The 20,586-nt window shown below is 39.8% G+C and overlaps 2 protein-coding genes across 4 annotated transcripts in view; both read right to left on the reverse strand.

Moving 5' to 3' along the window:
• Positions 1-411: 411 nt before the first annotated feature.
• trim66 (tripartite motif containing 66) lies at positions 412-18,551 on the reverse strand. 2 transcript variants are annotated; one of them, XM_010791480.1, is made up of 18 exons: positions 18,499-18,551; positions 15,372-15,588; positions 14,465-14,678; positions 12,985-13,114; positions 12,562-12,678; positions 12,283-12,397; positions 11,863-12,009; positions 10,008-10,125; positions 8,855-9,660; positions 6,602-6,808; positions 5,339-5,465; positions 5,138-5,219; positions 4,883-5,054; positions 3,511-4,373; positions 3,272-3,395; positions 3,106-3,180; positions 2,300-2,452; positions 412-2,173 (listed from the first exon to the last, which is right to left on the reverse strand). In XM_010791480.1, the coding sequence occupies exons 2-18, from the start codon at positions 15,378-15,380 to the stop codon at positions 1,937-1,939; spliced, it is 3,696 nt and encodes a 1,231-aa protein (XP_010789782.1). In that variant the 5' UTR covers positions 15,381-15,588; positions 18,499-18,551; the 3' UTR covers positions 412-1,936. The 2 variants fall into 2 exon arrangements, with proteins under 2 accessions (XP_010789782.1, XP_010789783.1); XM_010791481.1 differs by lacking the exon at positions 18,499-18,551 and adding an exon at positions 17,899-17,935.
• A 1,331-nt stretch (positions 18,552-19,882) lies between these two features.
• The window catches only part of dennd2b (DENN domain containing 2B), a 44,990-nt gene continuing 44,286 nt past the window's right edge, over positions 19,883-20,586 (reverse strand). For both annotated transcript variants that reach the window (XM_010791483.1, XM_010791482.1), the window contains exon 20: positions 19,883-20,330. In XM_010791483.1, the coding sequence (XP_010789785.1) occupies positions 20,296-20,330 (35 nt within the window). In that variant the 3' untranslated portion in view covers positions 19,883-20,295. The remainder of the gene's footprint in view (positions 20,331-20,586) is intronic.

The following is a 20,586-nucleotide window of genomic DNA, read 5'->3' on the forward strand; positions in this document are numbered from 1 at the left end:
TTTGAGTAATGGAAAAATCTAATCCAAATTGAAAGACCTTAATATAAGTTTATAAACAAATGGTGCTGAAATGAATTTATGATCTGCAGGAAAATGTCATATTTTTGAACTACTGGAGATGCGTCTCCTCCCAAAGCAAATAAAGGATAATCCTAAACCATTTGCATGATATTGCTTCTGTGGATATTTGGGAAAGAAGCTGAAAAAATCTCTTGCCAAACCTTTAGGTCCAACTTCAAATGGCTGCAATCCTGAGTTCTGGTTGTATACAAAATATACATATTTACAGTTTATGTGGTGCTGTAAATGATAAAACTGTTTCTTCCATTTTTTTTCTCCTGAAACATATAATGATTTACAATAGCAGAAAGGAAAATGATAATCAAATATATTTTCACTTGAATTCTTTGAATTTATTTTATTGATAATAATATATGTTGCATTTATAGTTGACTGTTACAGTAAAAAAGGAAGAAAGACATTTGACAACAGTGACATTAACTTGAGACTGATAACTATGTTATCAGTCTTCTCTTATATAATAGGAAATAGTATTACATGTATTCATTTAAAGAAGTAACACTACATACCGTATACTGTATTACTTCTTTTCATATTACTCCCTGACAATGACCAAGGAGTGTACAGATAATAATTTGTGCAGTCATTCATCTTAAAGTCAACTGAAATGTAACTGCAGGAAGCAAGTAAACATTATTTAAAAACAGGAAATGCTCTACAACAGTGTGTATTATAAAATGTATTTTCTCTCAACAGTGTGGATCTACAAACCATTAATACTGAATAATATGAATGCCTGACTCTCTGACTAAGCCTGAGATATTTAGATAATAAAGAAGAACAACATTTTTGCTGAAACACATCAGAACATAACGCTTACATAATGAATACACAAACTTAATTTCATTAAGAAAAAAATGTAAATGTCTTGGGTTGTTTCATCCGGATGTTAAATCCTCTAACAACATGAACTTACACGAGTTCTAACACTGGTTATAGTGCCATAAATAACTCGCATTCTGCATCACTCTGGTCAAAAAGACAAAGCCTACAATATTCATTGCTGCCTTTTTGAAAAGCTACTGAGATGCATCATTATATCAATAATCCAACCTATGATAATTGCCTGCAACCATTAAGTCATTAAAATGACAAATATAGTAAAATAAAGTTATATACAGTTAAACATGTATGTATGTCGAGCGTTTTAGAATACAGTAAATAAGTATTTACCCATACAGTAGCAAAGGTTCAAAGTGCCGTGTATAATCAAAGCTATGCTCACTTAGAAAAAAAAGAAATAATAAGCACGCAAAGTGAGATAAAAAACATCCACAATAATCCTCACCCTCCTTGTAAAATATAGTATATAACATCAGTTATGTGATTTTAGGAGGTCTGAAAGTGAATCATAAATGATATGTTTAGCGCAGCAGAAGTAAATCATGAACAGCCAAAATATAATACTATAGTAAAGTGTTACAGCATCATCTTAGCGTTTGCAGAAGCAAGCAATCAAACTCTAATGTGTAGCATATAGCATGTAACTGAAGCGGTTTTTAATCAGTTTGTAACCTCTCTACTGCTCCGATTGGTCTTATTTCTTTCTATTTTCTTTGTTGGAAACAATGTTACATTTTGCTGAGGTTCAAACTATAATTGCAGACACAACATAATTCAATAGCAATAGTTAAAGTCTGCAGGGATAATAATTGCTCCACCTTTAGCATTATAGTTGAAGTATTGTTCCAGTATATCTTGCTGCCATCCGATGACAGCACTGTGATATTATAGCTAACCACAAATAGATTACAGACACTGTCACGGCCCCACAGACTATTTAATAAAAAAAACAGTACAATTACCCAGATATACAGCTTATTTGTGTCCATGGTTGCATTTCGTGCCCCTCTGGTCAGAGGTTTTGTCTCCTGGACTTGAGAGAGTGTCTCCTCTTTCTCTTCCTGTGGCACTGCTCTCTCCGCTCTGGCCAGGGGAATCCGCTCTCTGCCGTCCTGTAGGCCTCATCGTACTCATCACTGTCAGAGTCTGCCTCGGCCACGACGAAAACTCGGTCCGGGTAAACGTCTTTCAGCTTGGAAGTGAAGAACGCCTCAAGGCTGCGGCCTGCTTGGGCCACCTCAGAGTCAGGCTGTGGTCAGAGAGAGAAAAGCTATCACACTCCAATCAGTGCTTGTTAAGTACTGACTCATGATGTTTATCATTAAGACAAACTGTAAAGTGAGTAAATACATATAGGACATCCATTTCAACTTACATAATTGAACTTTGCACAGTTGTGGAACATGAGATAGACATCAGCAACAAACTGTTCTGGTGAGTTATAATGACGAGTATTCCTCTTGTTGAGTTTGGCTCTGATCACAGACAGGTCCATGGGCCTCTTGATGATCTGGTAGTAATGACGAGCCTGCATGAAAAAGCAGACATTTGAGACTGTTTTCAATCAAAGACACTTTAGTTCCCTGCCTTCAAAATGTATCAAATAAATGCTCTATAGATTGCATTATGTATATGCTATAACAAATGGGACACCATATATTTGTAGATCCAAACCAGGTATCCTAGTTCCTCCAATGAATTCAATATGCTGACATAATGGCAATGCAGATATGAACCATTGGCCTGATAGTGTCTTTCATTAACTGCAGTTGCTTTTTAACTATACCCTGAACCGTAGCTATCAATATTAAAGGAACCCTGGAGTTATCAACCACTAGCAGTGCTATTGTGCAATGTTTGTATGAGTGGGATCCCACTGTTTGGATCACTCAGGATACAAGAATGCACATTCAAGCAAACATTTAATGTTTTGAAAATCAGCTTTGCAAATGTTTAATGGGGAAGCAGATACATTCATGAGTTTGTCAGGCCTCAAGGAAACACTCAATGCGATTTTGTGACAGATATACCAGCAAAGTGTGTTTATGTTTGCCGAAACAATAAGGAAAACTCCTCATGATGCTGCTATGTTCTTGTGAGAGTTATAACAAATAAATGAGATTATTAAAATGATTTAGCCTTTTCTGTAACTGATCTGTAATTAAACGGGTGATTACTCACAAGTGGACTGACGGGCTCATGGAAGGGAGAGCTCAGGATGTTACTGAGGATCAGAAGGGTCAGCCCCTCACATTTCTACAGTTGAGCAAACATAAAGGAAAATCATTCTGAATGAAGACAAACACAATCAGAGAGCATTGTTACAAGTACTTAATAAATGACCTACTCTCTGGTCACATGCAGGCGGTCCATGTGCTGATGTGTGTTCTCCAGATGTTCTCTCATTCTCACAGTCATACTCAACCTCGGGCGTTACCACGTCCCTGCAGAGGCTGCACACCCAGTCACCTCTGAACAGGAAAAGAAAGGTTAACGAAAGTGCTTCAAACAAAAGGTTTAAGAAGAGCTGAGAAAATAATGTTGAATGTGCTGGATCAATTCCAGGTTAAATTATAAGAAGCTTACGAGGGGAAGCTTAGTAGAGATGGGATGTGGCAAGACAGATGAAAAACCTTTGGACAGCGGTCACAGCACAGCAGGTCCCCTCCAATCAGACAAACAGCACAGAAGTCCTCGCTCTCCATCTCTGCATTGTCGAGGTCAGACTGGACTTCCTCGGAGCATCCCTGATCGTCAGCGTTTGCCATCAGAAGTGTCCTCTGAGCAGATCCAACGTGGGCGTCCTCTTCCAGGTCAGAGCGGAGCGGCTGGGGGTCGTCGGTTGTTAGCTCAGGTTCAGACTCTACGTCGATCTCAGACTCCACCGAGCACTGAGAGTCTACTGGCTGATCGGACACAGCCTCAGAGTCAGTCTCTGCCTGAGAACTGTGATCATAGTCAGGCTGGACGTCTGACTCTATTCCAGGATCCCCATCCAGCTCTTGGCCCTCCTCTGATCCTGCTGCTGGATCTGATTCTGGGTCTGCCTCATACTCAAGACTTGGCTCTGAATCCCCAGTGATATCATTCTCATCGCAGAGCCCAATCTCTCCTGCTGATTTCTCCTCAGCCAGATATTCAAGTTCAGCCTCAGATGAAGACTCTGCATTTGAATCCGGTGTTGCATCTGAGTCTAGCTGTTTGGCTGGATCAGCCCTGGAAATGACTGCGTCCTCTGAAGCTGATCTCGGATCAGATTCAGAGTCCAGGTCCAATGAAGAGTATATCTGTGGCATATATTTAGGGTCAACAGACTTACGACAGCTGATTCTTCCTCGGCTGTCAAACTCACTGGTGGTCAAGTGTGTGGTAGACTGATTACGCTGTGCATATGGTGATGCTGTAATGGAGTGAGGGATCCTGGTGGTCTCAGAGCCTCCAGATATCCCCTATTTTTACAAACACAGAAGAGAAGAGACAAATTCTTACATGCTTGAATCATAATTTGTTAAATAGATTTGAAGAATAAAAACATGCATACTTTTAAGAGAATTTTAACCTTCATCTCTAGTGATTTCTATTTCTTAGAGAAGAAGTAGCCATTGTTCCAAAACAATATCAAACATATATAAAGGTACGAAACATTAAGGTAAGCAATATTTTTTGATACCTTACTGAAGTCATAACCTAAGTTAAATGTTCTCAAAAAACGGTCATACAAGAAATACTGCTTAACTTTCGACCACTTCTGTTGGTATCCAAAAAGTATTGAGACTAAACATGACAAGCTGAATATCTAAAATAACTTGGCATTGGAGGTCCTTTGAATTTGAAGAAAACAAATGTTTATCATATAAAAACATAATGACCACCTAAAGAAAGCCGTATAAATACAATTAATTTTAAATGTCATTACTTTCTTTAAACATTCTAGTGTATTTATTTAAATAATACATACTTCAGGTGTTGCATCTTGCCAGTTTCTCAGAGTCTCACTCTTCTCCGTGCGGCTGGCAGGTAAGGGGTCGCTCTGCCGTCGTCCATGTGGGGGGAGTTGAGACACAAGTATTTTGAGACGCTCGAGGCAAACCACTGGGACCCTGGGCTTTCCTGAGTCCTTCTGAACGTCTCTGTTGACAAGTAAAGAAGAAATGAATAAAACCTTGGTTTTATAATATAATAACAGGCGTTTGACTAGACAACTATAGCACACCTGTTTTGGTCGTTTCTTGTCGCCCTGCTTTTCTCTTTGGCCTCATAATCAATTTCTTCATTTACACATGTAAAGGAAAGATCTAGAAAAGAGAAGGGTGATGAGCATGTATTTACAAACTTTGCACTTTATTTTTATGATATGATAATTATGAGAAATAATTGTATGCTAAATATTTATGCAAGTAGTATTTAGCAGCACCTGGCTCTGTCTTATAGGATAGAGGAGAGCGGTGTCCTCTGGAGGGCGCTGTGTGAGGCGAGGTTTCCTTCACAACACAAAGCACCCCATCTGAAGCTCTCCTCTGCCTGGGGTCCATACCGACATACTTAGAACAAAAGAAACATTATGTAAAACATATTAGTATATTTAACCTTATTAGTATATGTTTCTTTTATTATGATGCTCATATTTGTCCAAACAAAGACTTGCTCCAGAATTGTTTTGATATTTCAAATAGTGATATTGTCAAAATTGGTTGGAAAAACTGGATTCCTAAACTAACATGGGTTTGGATGATCATATCTTATGCGGTAGCGGTAGCTTAAAGTGGACCTATCATGCTATATTTGAATAATATGGTGTAGGACCATACCTATATAAGGCATATTTATACTTTTTATTTTTCAAAATACCAAACAGATCATGCATTTTAGCCATTCCTCATTTTGCTCAATTTAACACTGTCTTTGCATGGGCTGATTCTGTGAGAACAGCACCATCTACAGGCCTGGCATATGTACTACAGCGTCTCCAGCGCTTTCGAACGGCAATGTCCGTGGCTGTCTCCTCCTGATTGGTGGAGTTGGCCCAATAGCCGTAGCGCCACTTCTGTGACGTCATAGAAGTGTTCAAATCTGGATCAGTCTGTATCAGATCCGTTGCAGCCCCTTTTTAAGAGATTTGGGTATGGAGGAAAATAGAGAGGGTTGTGTTTTCTGACACTTGGTGAGTTCCCTGGAACACCGGGGACACATATTCATGTATAAAAGACGTACAAAAGTACATTTTGCATGATAGGTCGACCTTTAAGATATGACTACCCTTAAGCCAGGGTTCAAAGTGAATTATTTGTCCTCATTAGAGAAAGTATCAATGTTGTAACATGGGTTATCCTTGATCTCTGTCTCACACTTCACACAAGCTCTTGAAAAGTCTCTGAATTTTTTGAAAGTGTGGGGACCTCATTTAAAAAAAGAAAAGAAAAACATGACATTCCATAAAGATGAATTAAATGTCAAGAAGATAATCAGCAAAATAATAGTTTGGCCCCTAAATCCGAGTAGCATTTTAATGTTTTAGTGAAACTGTTTATGACAAGAGAAAGCTTGTTATTGCTAATCCTTTGCAAAGCCAGATCTTACGCGTACAGAAGGCAAACCACATCAGTGATCACCTTTATTCTATATCAAGGCTGAGCTGCATTTCCTCCTCATGTGTGCTTGTATTCTGCTGCAGGGTTACCTTAGTTGCAGTTCCTGCCTGTAGTCCGTGAGTGCATCCTGTGGGCCTTTCAGAGTGAGGGCTGGTAGACGGGGCTGCCAGTTCTGCAGGGATGCTCTGGGAGCGTCTTTCCCTCCTTGTGCACCCTAAAGAAGGGCTGAGTCTGCTGCTCTGCACATCAGATACACACTCATGGGCTGTCAGCGACACCTCCGGGGATGTGGAGCTCTGTCAAAAACACAAACAGGCAAAACTGAGCAGGTTTCCAATCTGCATCACATGCACAGATACCCCTGTTTATGCCTTTAACAACAGACAGGAGAGAAAAGGAGTGGGATGTGTGCAGTGAAAAAAAAAACCTGAGTGTCACACAAGCACACACACAAACAGACACTGAATGAAACATCATTAATCGCCTATTTATTCTCAGACTAATTCTAAGCAACTAACAAGCGCAGAGCTGCATATATTACAGTTATACAGGCAATGAAAGGTTTGGTTACAACACCAATTATGATATGTAAATTCACTATCAGGTGTGCAGTGGGGGCAAAAAAAAATTAAAACAAAACCAGCTTTCTACCACTCTTTCCTTTTCTTCTATTACAATTTAACTAAAGCAAATGTCCGTAAAAGCTTCTTCAAACATCTCAAGCGTGCAGGAGGGCTGACAAATCATTAAACACTAGGGTTTTTTTTTTTAAAAACCTCCCTCCTTCCTCTTTGTTTTCTCTTGCTAGTGAACCATCATAAAGCCAGGTTGACACCGGGCATGTGCTGCTTAGTATCATGCGATTAGAACACTTACCTTATCCATACCCCTTGGGAGAAGTTTGCAGGGTTAGACTGTGGGGGAGAATAGACTATAATCCTTCTCTCTGGAACGATGAAGGGGTGTAGGAATTTATCTCAGATTGCTAAACAGAACTGAAATCAAACAGGCAGCTCCCTCTATTCCCTTAGCGTCTCATTAATGACAGGTTAAGCACATAAATGGCTGCGCCCAAGTGGTTTTATGTCCTTTTCTAAAGTTGTATGACTTGAAAATGAAAAAATAATACATCTTTGTGTTGGAAAACATGCACCTAGAGAGTTTTTTGGGGGGATAATTACATGGCTACTCAAACCTCTGGCATCAAGTGTGATTATGATGAACAGTGCTCTCCTGGTTTTGGGCATTGCTTTGAACAGCACAGCTTTAAATGTCAAAGCCGCTCTTTGTTTTCCCTTCATCCTCCCTTCATAAAAGCAGGAGCACATTTCTGTTGCACCATCTGTTTTCAGGCTAGCTGTCAACTGTGGGAATTGATCATTCTGGCATTAAAATAAAGCACTCCTTTGGTGTCAGTCTTTTACAGATATTAATTAAAACTGATTACCGCCTCAAATTCAACACTTCAACTTGGATATTGCAGAAATGTATAATAACAGCTTCCCATATGTATATCATTTTACCACTGGCGTTTGATTAGACATAAGTGTCACTACGTTAATCTTTTTTTAAATTAGACTTTGTTGTCTTTGTTCTTTTTGTTTGACCTATTTCCCATCAAACACAGATGTTTGATCGCTTGCTCAGGGAGACTGATACATTGTGGTTTTTTAAAGGTGTGAACAAACAGTGTTGTGTGGTTTACCATGTCATGGGTTGGGAGTTGGCTTCAAATTAGTATGAGGCTGTAGGAGCATTGCTGAACCACGTGTGAAACAATAATCCGAAGACTAAGGTACACATAATCGTAGTGTTAATGTTTACCACAAACAAATACGACTGATTTACAAATGAGGATCACAACTATGTCGCTTTACTAACACTAAAACTATATAAAAGTGATTTTAGAAGAACAACGAATAAGCAAAATTGGATATGTAAAATGTTTTAACGGCTGCATTTTCCGGAAAAGTTATCCCCTATCCTTCATGACAGCTAATTTGAGCTATGACAAATATATTTGTTTATTTACACTGTCATTTGTGTTTGTGGCATATCAAAGTTTTTGATAAAGGTTGCCTTATGTATTTTGCATCGTTTGATGATCGATAGCTTTAGCTATTGCATGGACTTTGTGTCGTGACTAAATGTAAACTGCTATTTCTATTTTTTCGAAATAGCAAAAGCTAATGATTTAGTTTCCAGCAAAGCTAACTGGTTTTAGTGTACATGTTTGTGCCAAATGTATTAAACATTTGAATTATGTTGTGTTTATGCTTAACAAACAAAGATATTGCAATATCCGGTATAAGTAGGTGTCTATTATTAACTTTATCTCTCACCCTGCCATCTCTTTGGTCTCTGAGTCTCAGTGCTGGTCTGTTTCTCTGCAGCTCTCTCCTCAGCTCTGGAGGACCAAGGAGCTGCTGTTGGACCGGACTCTGCCCCCTCCTGTCCTGCTGAACCTCCACACCCAGCAGCTCTCTGCTCTCAACTGCTGCCGTTTTTCCACCAGCCTCCTCCACTCTGCGTCTCCCCTCCCAGTCTTCTTCAGTCAACAGGCCTCTGTCCACGCCTGTGTGGCTGAGATCCTGCTGCAGAGTGCTGGTGGACAGCTTCCTCTGACGTTGGCCTGGCCCGCTGCGCTCTGCACTCGGCTGAGTCTGGCTGTCTAGAAGAACTTCTCTCTGGTGCTGGCGGTAGAGATAAGATTTCGTTTGAGACTGGAGCTGTGAGGCGACAGCTTGTGGCTGGGATGTAGATCCTCGACTGCAGTTGATAGGTCCTGTGATCCGGACAGGTGAAGATGCAGGAGGACAATGTGAGACACTCTCTCGGTCCCAGCACTTCTGGAGCTGCTGGCTCTGGTGCAAGGAGGCAGAGATAAGAGCAGGCTGAACACAGCTGGATCTATAAAGCGTGGCTTCCAGATGGCTTTTTTCCAGGCTGGACATATCAGGCTGAGAGGGAACGCCGTGCAGGCAACATATTTGGGGCTCGCAGCAGCTCTGGTACCCGCAGCCCGGCTCTCGTCCTCTGTGACACACGGACGGCAGAGACAGGCAGGGGATGGGCTGAGGCCGGAGAATACTGGAGCAGGCTAAACCCTGAGGATACGTGCAGTTTCCCCCTTCAACAGTCAGCTGGCCTGCAGAGCAACATTAAAAACTCTGTTTTTTAATGTAATACATCATGCAATTATTACATGATTAATAACACACTTTTTAAACATTGAAACAGAAAATAATTTGTTCCAACTATGAGAATTACGATGGTAACTATGTACACTTTTAAAAAAAAGATATAACAGATATAGTTACATTGAAAACAAATTCAAAAAAATGAACACATTTGCTTGCATTTTTCAAAAACCTTATGCAAATTCACTTAATCCTAAAAAATAAGATATTCTCATATAGATGATTTATTATATTAAGTTTAACAGTAATACAACAGCTAAATATAACTATTTAGCTTTAATAACATTCCTTTTACCTAATGAGGAAATCTGCTTAGTCCAGTAACTAGCATCCCAGTTGAATTTTATCTTAACAGGACTCCCAGAGTCTGAGTGGAGTGACGAGTCAAGAAGTTGCTGCATCTGGAGAGAAATCTGAAAGAAGAATATTGTGTTTTATAAACCCAGCTGCTTTACAGAGTGAAAAGTAAAGGGAGTGTCATAAACCTCCATATAGAGAGGCGAAGTCCCGCCCTTCTACTTCCGCCCCATGGGACCTTGTTTCGGAAAAATTATGTATTGAAGTCAATGGAGAGAGAAAGATTATCTTTCGATCCCGTTTGAATTGTGCCACAAATTACACATACTGTATGATGTTTGTCAATTTAAAAGATAATTTTGCTAGTCAAAAAAATAAAAATGTGTCGTAAAACTGTGAAGTAACACATTTGTTTGTGTGACACGCTCAGTGAACTACATCTCTGGTCTCTCACAACAACACACGTCACCAAGATGGCCGTCACTACTGTCCAAAAAAGGAATTGACTACCCTCACTATCACCACAATGAAACACGTCCAGAAGAACGTCATGCAAAGCTGCCTGCCTTCCTTTGATTCTCTCTGAACTGCCTGATCTTTTTAATGTTTAATGTCAACCATTTGTGCAGATAGCATGAAGTAGAACAGATCGCCGATGCTAATTTAGCGTTAGCATTTCTCCCCCNTTTCGGAAAAATTATGTATTGAAGTCAATGGAGAGAGAAAGATTATCTTTCGATCCCGTTTGAATTGTGCCACGAATTACACATATGATGTTTGTCAATCTTAAAAAATAATTTCCATGTCAAAAAAGTCACAGTTTGTCTTAAAACTGTTGAAATATAAGACTATGAAAAATATGCAACTAGAAAGACTACAAATCTCAGAGTTGCGTAAGTGATGTCATTACCGTTACACATTACACTCGTGTTACTCACTGAAACCTTGTAAAGCCGGTCCCACATGCTGGCTCTTAAGGAAACGGACAACTCCCCTTGTGTGTATGTACAGCTCTCAACATGCCCAGACTTCTAGTGATTTTCACCTCTTTTAATACTTTTCACCTCATTCTGAAAGAAAGAGGTGAAATGTGCTAACGTGACGGCCGTCTGGGTGTGTGGTGCGAGACGGGAGATGTAGGTCATTGAGCGCTTCACACAAAAAAAAGTGTACTTCATTGTTTTACGACACATTTTAATTTTTTTGACTTGCAAAATTATCTTTTAAATTGACAAACATCATATGTGTAATTCGTGGCACATTTCAAACGGGATCAAAAGATAATCTTTCTCTCTTTCTCTCTCCATTGACTTCAATACATAATTTTTCCGAAATAAGGTCCCATGGAGGTCCCCCGGAAGGGGAGGGACTTCGCCTCTCTATACTGCTGAAAGGAAAGCTGCTGGAGATCGAATCCCACACTAAGTTTAAGATTACTAAAGTTTAAAAAAAAGCATCCCCTTTGAACTATTAGAGTATGAGGTTTATTTGGAATACTCTTCTATTAAGTAACACATATTACATGAAACTTACAAAAAAAAGTCAAAATTAAGACCAAGATGTCCTGACTTGAAAGTATTTGGCTAAACCCTCCCTGCATGTCTCAATGTTACATAAGTTCATAAAACCTGCTTTTTTATTATTTTATTTGTGGTTTTTCAAGTCTCAGCAGATGCAACTTTAAAAAAAAGTTTCCCCTGGTAGCTGTTCTCGCTAGCTGAGTAGTGCCTTGTAAACTTTACATCTATAACATTTAGAAATGAAAAAGAAGCAATTGAGATTAAGTATTCCTTCCTCATAGGACCATATGGACATAGGACAGTGACCGTCTGCTGCTTGCCCTGTCAACGTACCAGAGCCCTGCTGAAGAGCACCGGGCCTCTGCAGTGGTGGGTCGTAGCCCAGGTGATGAACTTCTGAACATGGTCCAGCTGGCCACATATCTCTATTGCCCCCTGCAGCTGGTCCTCCAGACGCTGCTGGAAGTCCTCGGAGATTTTCTGCGAAGAAAAAACGCATGAAAAAGCATTCAGTAATTACTGGTACACACTACACAGAGAGTCAATACTGGACTGTGGGGGAAATCAATGGCCCTTCTTTTCTTTTAGACAGATGCAGTTCCTGAGATGTGAGTTTAAGTAGCTTTGACAGATTATTATGGGTTCTTGTTTGCTTGCTTTCGGGACTGATTACATCACGGCGGTTACTGATTCTTTGCATATAGATTCATGGCTGGCTGAACGATGAGAAGGAAAGAAAAAGAAAGTAATTACCTCCAGTTGCTCTATTAATAGGTTGGCTCGTTTGTTAAGCTCGTTCATCATTATCATCTTTGCCATTTTAATCTGGTTCTCTGCCTTCCTGTGTGCAATCTTTACTCCATGAAGTCTGGAAAGACAGAAAGGCGAAAATAAATCCCAAAAGCAGAACAGAGCAGCATTGCAGATTGTAATTTATGCATTAGATCGTTATATTTCACACTGTTAAATTATTGAGCATGTGTGGCAGAAGTTGCTAAGAAATGGGACGCTGATTGTAGAGTTCAAACCAACCTGTCCTCTATCTGCTTAGCATTGTTCTCCACCGCAGACCTCCTTTCATCCACCTGCACCACCAGGCTTTCAAACAACCACTGCTGGTCCTGGAGGGCCTTCCCGATCTGCACCACCCTGAACACAGATCACAGCATCAACCACACAGAAACACAACTAATTTATTCTCTGGGCAGGAAGAACACAATGGTTTCCCTTGGGGACAAGACATTATTCAGGTGACCTCAAACGGCAGATACAGTACTGTAACATCACAGAAAACTAAAGCGTATGAATACCTAATATGTATTAGGCGAGCCAAGGGTAGTGTATGCAGATACAGACGATGAAAGTGACACGGCAGTTGAAGTTGCGTGGGGAAGTTTTTAACCTGCGGTTAGCCCTTCTCTGCGGTGCCCTTGTGCTTTGTGTCTGAGGACTGACCTGTGGTTTTTGTGGGAGGACAGGTGACAGCTGCTACAGCACAGAAGGTCACATGACTCACAAAACAGCTCCAAGGGCTCCTGTCTGTGAGAGTGGCACATGAGGAGGGAACAAGGATACGACCCTGGGCCTAAAAGACAGACGGAGGGAGGGAGGGAGGGAGGGAGGAGAGAGGAATGAGCATTAGCAACAGACAGCAAGCAAAACACACAAACAGCCAGAGGAGGACGCTCGGGACAAAGACAAACACTAACTAGTTTAATAAGTTAAAAGTTATCAAATGTATATTATCACAATGTCTAGTGAAATAAAATCAGTAATTTTTTGGGTGTGGTTTAGCTAATTGAAATAATTAGAAAATTTGTTTTTTATCATTAGATCAATGCAGAGAATGTTGGGATGCATTGTTGGGAATGTATATAAATATAATTATTGTATATAATAAAGTTTTAGTTGCATATTTTTTCAAACGATCACAATAAGAAATCGGTTAGTCTCTCAATACACTTCTTGTCTTTACATTCATGTAGCTTTTCAAAGTATAAGCAGTCTGTGACTATTTACAATGGTGCTACAAGTGGGACAGGGGGCTAACAACTAAACTGTGATGAGTTATATTGGCATGCATCATTAGAACTAACTCTGCAAGTTAATACAAAAATACAAGTGCAGGAAATAGGTTGCAAGTTGAGGTTGTAATGAGACATTGATAAAGATGTATGATATGTAAGTGAAACCATTTTCAATGCTGTCCAATGCCTTTGATGCACCAACTGCACATACTAATGCACACCTCAGAAGTATCTCTCACACATCTCTAAATAGGTCACTATAGAAGGTGCAGAACATCTATCTAACAATAGATGGATATGGCTAATGAACACTCGCCCTGCTGCTCTACGCTGATCGCCTCACCTCATCCAACCCCCCTGCCTGCACATTATCACACCTCCATGTGGTGAAGAGCTGAGCATCACCCTGTGTGCATCAACGTTATCTCACTGACCACATCCTGTCTGTCAGCGCGCTCACACGGCTCTTTCTCACAAGTATACAAATCAAACAGTAACATCCCCACATCACAATAAAGTCCAGAACTTAGTCTTTATCGTTTGACAACTTGAGCGACATACACTTGCAAAAGCAGCTGGCAACAAAGCTGCCAGCCATACTTTAAATAGCAACACTAATATTAGCAAAAATAAAATCATGCAGGCAGCTTAGAATCCGGGCCACGTGTTGAAGAGAGGTTTTAATAAAACGCAGAGATCTCCAGGAACTTTTATCAACCATCATCACTCTCATGCATTATTCATCGCCATCGTTCCTACTGAGACATGATTAACAAACAAACAAAGCCCCAGAGGGAAAACAAAGAAGCAAAAACAAGCTTTGTGTTGACATAGAGCCCAATTGATAATCTGTCATACTGGGCGGGATATGGAGGGGACAAATTGTTCAAATATGGAAAATATCTTGCCTTGTCCAGTCGGAGGCAGGGAGCTGGAGCCTCTCTGGTGCAGGTCAGAGCACGGGGGGGCACCGGGCCTATGCTGCTGGTGCATGTCTGTGTACTGGGAAGTGGTGGGGGCTCTCTGATGCTGATGCACATCTGTGCACTGGTAACACAACCACTTGTTGCAGAGTGTACACAGGCTGTGTGCAAGAGTCGGCACTGAGCACTCTGAGCAGCTCTGAAACACACACACATACAAACATGTACAGTGAACACACACTGTGTCTGTGCCACACAAAGAGGCACATGTGATAGAAAGACAAGGTTGCATATGTCAGAAACATTTGTGTTGCCACTTTGTGCTAAATCACACTTCAAAGAGTTGTCATCTGTTCTCAAGCTTGCAAATGCCTCAGAAAGTGTCAGAAGAAGAGGATCAACAGTTACAGCATTATTTGTGTCGGGCAAAATCAGTTAAACACTGATTTAATGTTCCAAACCTCAGCATTTAAACATTATGATGTATTGAAGAATCTGTTAAATAAAATAGTATGGCAGCTTTCTACAGAAACCCAGTAAGATGATGCACAGTGCAGCTATTTTTACCTTAATAATACCTCATTGATCCCTGTGGGGAGATTCATTCTCTGCAGATGACCCTTCCTACTAATTTAAGAGCAGCCTTGGGACTTAATCCAGTTTTAAAAACCTGTATTCTCTTCCAGGTATTCCTAACATCTGACCTATCTGTTAGGCGGATAGAGCAACATAAACATAGGAAGCATGCCAAGTCTGCACAGAAAGGCCCAAAATGCCCTAAGGGGCTTCAATCTCAAGATCAACAGTGAACATTTAGAAACTGCAACACAAAAATAAACATCTATATCTGTGTCAAAATCCAGATAGAAAACAATGCAGAAACAAACCTTACCTTCTCCATTTTAGTGCTTTAAGAGTGGATCCGTTGATTTCTCAGCTGCAGGGAGAGTAGAGTGATCAGCCTGACGCCTCAACAGCAGAAACACTGAGGCTTCTACCTGAGGCAGGAAGCAGCGCGCACCGAGAGGCGGCCCCAGAGGAGACGGCTTACATGACAGCCGCACTGTGCTCTCTCCTCCCCCAGTTCATCCAAGTGTAGGACCCCCTCACTGCAGCGGAGGACAGGAGTGTCACATTCAAATCCATCCCCCCGATTGCTGGTGCAGCCACCAAAAAAAGGGAGAAAATCTAATCCGTTTTCTTAAATAAGCCTGTGCATAATAATTGGGAATTAGGGAGATAAGATAATTATTTTTTTGTAGGGCAAAATATACCCGGAAGCTTTTTCCAAAACTGGAAGGAAGAACAAATGACCTACAGTGAGACAAGGAGGGGTAAAGTGTACCATAAGCAACTTTTAGTTCTCTGGAGCAGGCAGTGTGAAGCATAAGGCGATGTTAGGCTCAGGTTGGGACGGGATATGTCGCACTGGGCTAGAATGGGACGGCTGTGGCCTTCTTCCCTTAATCAGCACGAGGAGGGGGCAGGTCCCAGTGGAGCTGCAGCTACGCAATAGCGTAGCACACAGAAACCGGGTCAGGCTCTGATAAGCTCCAGATGGGACTAGGGTACACTCCTGCAATTACCTCTAACACTGTGAAATCAATTAAGATTTTAACTCAGCATGTCAGAGAAAATGAAGCACACACTAAGAAGAAAGAAAAGCAGCCAACTGTAGACAATGAGTGAAGACTATTTGACAACAAAGGGATAATACTCAATGCATCTGCAAAAGAAACATGGCAATATGAGAGAAACAGAATGCTAATTACGGTAAATGCATTTGAAATTTCAAACAAACACTCTTCATCAAGTTTAGCCCATTATAAAACCGCTGTGATATGTAAAACTGTGAGCTAGTCTGCCTAACAACAGCCCCTGCAGCCTGACCTACAAATCTGACAACTTTCTCATCCTTGGGTGTTTCAGTGGGGAGCTCATAAAAATCCCATTCCCCATTGTGTGCTCAAAGACCCAATTTGAAACACAATTAGTCAGTCGTCGTACACCCTGCCTTTCTTTGACACAGCTTCATAGCCTTCTCCGAGTATGATGTGGCTTTCACTGAACCTTCAGAGCATTCATCTTTAAAACTGAAACCTCCTGCCCGCTCTCCCTGCCCTGCTAAGTGAAGCTGGGACTAGATACGCACGCTATCTCAAGAGATGTCACAATAATAGAAACCTGCACAGTGATCTCTCCCTTGAAAGCACCACCTATGTAACATTTATTAACACTGGAGAGATGAGATCACAAAGAAAGCAGGATTATCTACAACCACCCTTGAGATATATTCCATTCAACTATTTCTGTCTTCATATACATTTCTCTCTGTTCTTCAAATAAATCCACCAAAAGGAGAAAACTCCACATAAAATGCAAATAGATTCTTAAGAAATCACAACTGAATATCAAAAATACCCAAACTATTTCAATATTTTTGATAAACCCTTCTTGAGTTACTGTATAACTCTTTGTACAAGCATACTGTATACACACCTTGTATAGTTGATCTTGTCAACAATAAGTGTGTCATGCGCTTCACATTTGTACTTTCTCTTTGATGTGACACCTCATCGTTATGCATAAAGTTATCTTTTGTTTAAAAACTCCCTTAAAAAAAACCTTAATATTTTCAAATGCCTTCAATATGTTTGACCACCTGGGGGTCGATGGAACGAAAGCTCTAACATATTATGTCTGTGTAAAGTTATTGACTTAGAAGCAAAAGTTGGTGGTTGACACAACAACTTGGACACCACAGATAGAATATCTGATTATGCTGAACAAATAGTTAACATTACTGTAGAAATGGGACATATCTCTCTGTTGTTCTGTCCCTTTCAAATTAAATGTAGTCATGTAATTCATTAATAATTATTCATTATAAAAAAAGATATTGATTAATACAGCTTTAGGTTAAATGTTGAATGTATAAGTTACTGTACATGCTAAATTGTTTATCAAAATAGTTTAAAAAAAATAATTTATTGAAATTTGTAATCTAGACAACAATGTGCAATATTCAGGAAAACAATATTGTGTAGCCCCTTGCTAATCTCTGTTAAAACAGAGAGCACTCAGTAGCCTTTTTGGGGTAGACTAAAACATTATACTAAACTAAACTATACACATTGTATACAGTATTTTTCTAAAATCCTTGTTATGGCCAGGTGCCATAATGTATGCTAGTGTCTTAGTGAAGTCAAGTAAATGTGTTCTAATGAATATTAAGTTGGAAGAGGTTTACATGATGTACTTTAATTCCTCTGTGAAATCAAACGGGAGCTTTAACTTCTCAATAAACATAAAAAACAACCTACATAATTCTTATTTTTTGCAACTATAGAGTTTGTAAAAATCACTGTAAAACAACACATCCCTGTTTGAACGTTACAATGAAGTCATGCAAATCCTACCGATAAGAAAAAGTATGCCACCATAATTTGGTGATGTATACCTCTCGGTACACAGCGGTGGGAGTTTAGGGTTTTTCCTTATGGCACGTGTGGCTGTTCCATCTGCTCATGAAAGTGTCTGACAGCACTTTACTAACGCGTCAACAAGCCTGCCAGTCAAACTGTAGAGCATCTGCCCCATAGACTGTATGAAGGTCTGCCCCCACATCCTCAGCCTGCCTCTGCATTCGCATCATCACCTCCAGCAGCAGCACTGAGCGGCATTTTATTTTTTAGAAAGTGCGCATGAGATTACGCCCTCATCATGGCATCATGGAGCACCACACCAAAACAAAAGGACACCGACCCCGCAAACACAAAGTCAGCACATCGATAGTTTGTTGTAACAGAGCCTCCAGAAACTGCTTCTGTGTACAAATGCGAAGTGAAATGCGAAGTGCGCTGCTCGTGCCAAGCATCCTGTCAGGTAAACATCAGTGTGAGCGGGTGCGAGGATGAGACTGTCTGCTGCTAACTTCTGTCGTCCTGTCAGTCACGTCAGGTGTGCTGCCTGCAGTGTGTGTCCGTCCTAATCTCGAGTATTTGTTTTATTGTTGTTACCTTGACCCGTGCATCTCCGAGTGTCGCTCCCCCCATCGGATGTCGCTCTTTAGACCGGCCAAATGTTTAGAGACAACCAAGTCTCGCAGTTAATCGTGAGATGTTATATTCGTTCTCACGCAATTCTTCTGACGTTTCTCAAAGCTGTAGTGTGACACTTTCAATTGTAACAGCACAGTTGCAACGTGATGGAAGACATATTCACATCATATCATAATCACATTTTATCCAAGTCAAAATAACACTAGGCTTAACAAAATGTGAAAAGTATCTATTATAAGCAGAGGAGAAATGTTATTAAGAACATGTATTTTGTTATTTTACTACTTTCAATTGAACTTATTACTTTTATTTCACAAAATGTCAGATATTTTTAATAATCTGAACATGGTATTTCTACTCTGGTTTAAATAAAATAACTGAGTTTTCATTTTATACTTAGCATAGTCATTCGGTGGATGAAAATAAACAATATCACTGATTTAAAGTAGAAAGTACAAGCATGTGAATATATTCTCATAAAAAAAACATTAAAATATTTTCTTAATTATGGGCATAATATAGCAGTGGAATAATAAACACAACAACAGTACAGTACTCAATCTGCGTTATAGTCCTCTTCATGGTATTAAATCACTGATGCACGTTTGTTTTGTATATTCTCAATATGTAAACCATTAGTTAGATTCAGTAGAGTAAAATCAAGATTTCCCAAAATTAAAATAAAGCCTTATACATAAAAATGTGACATAAATAGTTGTTTCATAAACTGTCCTTCCTAGTAAGATAACAAAATGGATGTAGAGTAAGTGTCCCTGCTAGAACGCTGTGATTTCACATCAAATGTCACCCTTAATTGCAGTAATGGACACAAGCAGAGGAAAGTAACATGGCGGTGGAATCAACAGCGAGCCTCTCAGTGAGGAGAGCTATTAACAGCGTGGCAGTGACAGCCACCAGAGTGATGTGCAGAGACGTAATAAGGTTAGCGGCAGCATGTGGTAGCTGGTGCTAGACTAACTGTGCCTTGTGGGATCTTAGCAGCTTCTCTTAATGCGTAGCTTTAGGGGAGGCTGTCATTGAGATGTCGGCTGTAAATAGAGGAGATTTGTATATCATCTGTCAAACTGTGAATAACATGTTTTTGTTTCTAAGAGTGGAAAAGCTCTGGGTTTAGTTTTTCTAGATTAAAAAGGCTGCAGATTACATCTGTATTGTTGTGTTTGATAATTGGCCTTGTTGGTAGATATGAGAAGAAAAGGATAACTTTTTTGTCTTCAAAAATAAGAATAAACCAATGATGCGTCAAAATTATAGATTGACCTTTAAGCAAAAGCTAACAACACAAATATTTATAATAATAATCAATATTGTACACGTTGAAGCACTTTAAAAAACATTTAATAAAAGATTGCAAAAGACTCTATGAAGAGTTACAATCATTTTCTTCATTGTCTTACAGTTTTTTAATAGGTATTACACTCCTGAAACAGAGGACAACACTGTGATGAAATAATGCAAAATGAAAACATATGAACTGTACATATATGCCCATGTCAGGTCACATACACTCACACTCTTCTCACACACACCTGGACATCAGTGGTTACTCTACGGCTCACTCTCCGTGTACCGTCCTGCTATTGCTATCTCATAAGGTACTATAAACATACACTGAAGAGTATCACAGCCAGCTTACAGTGAAATAATATGTACATGTTTACATAAAAAACATTGATAAAATATTTTTAAAATGGTGAAAATCATCATAAGGCAGAGACTTCAGGTCTTTTCCCCTCAGTTCTTTTTGTGGAGAAACTTCATTTTACTTCCTGAAAACATTAAAAAACAAATCAATTAGATCATGTAAATGCATAAACATCTGAGAGCTTACTTTTATTCAGGTAATTAAACAGTATATGGGGATCAAAGCAGGCTCAGATTACATGAGGATTTAACTGTGATCTGTCTCTCTGAAGTCAGTGTGGAAATCTTAATATCTTCTGTAGTGTGTAGTTTCCTGATAACCTATTTCAATATGCCCTCCAGAAATCTTTATAGGCATCAAAAAAGACTCTGAATAAATAC

This window comes from Notothenia coriiceps, unplaced genomic scaffold (genome assembly GCF_000735185.1).
Source record: "Notothenia coriiceps isolate Sejong01 unplaced genomic scaffold, NC01 NC01_scaffold00035484, whole genome shotgun sequence".
Classification (NCBI taxonomy): Eukaryota; Metazoa; Chordata; class Actinopteri; order Perciformes; family Nototheniidae; genus Notothenia; species Notothenia coriiceps.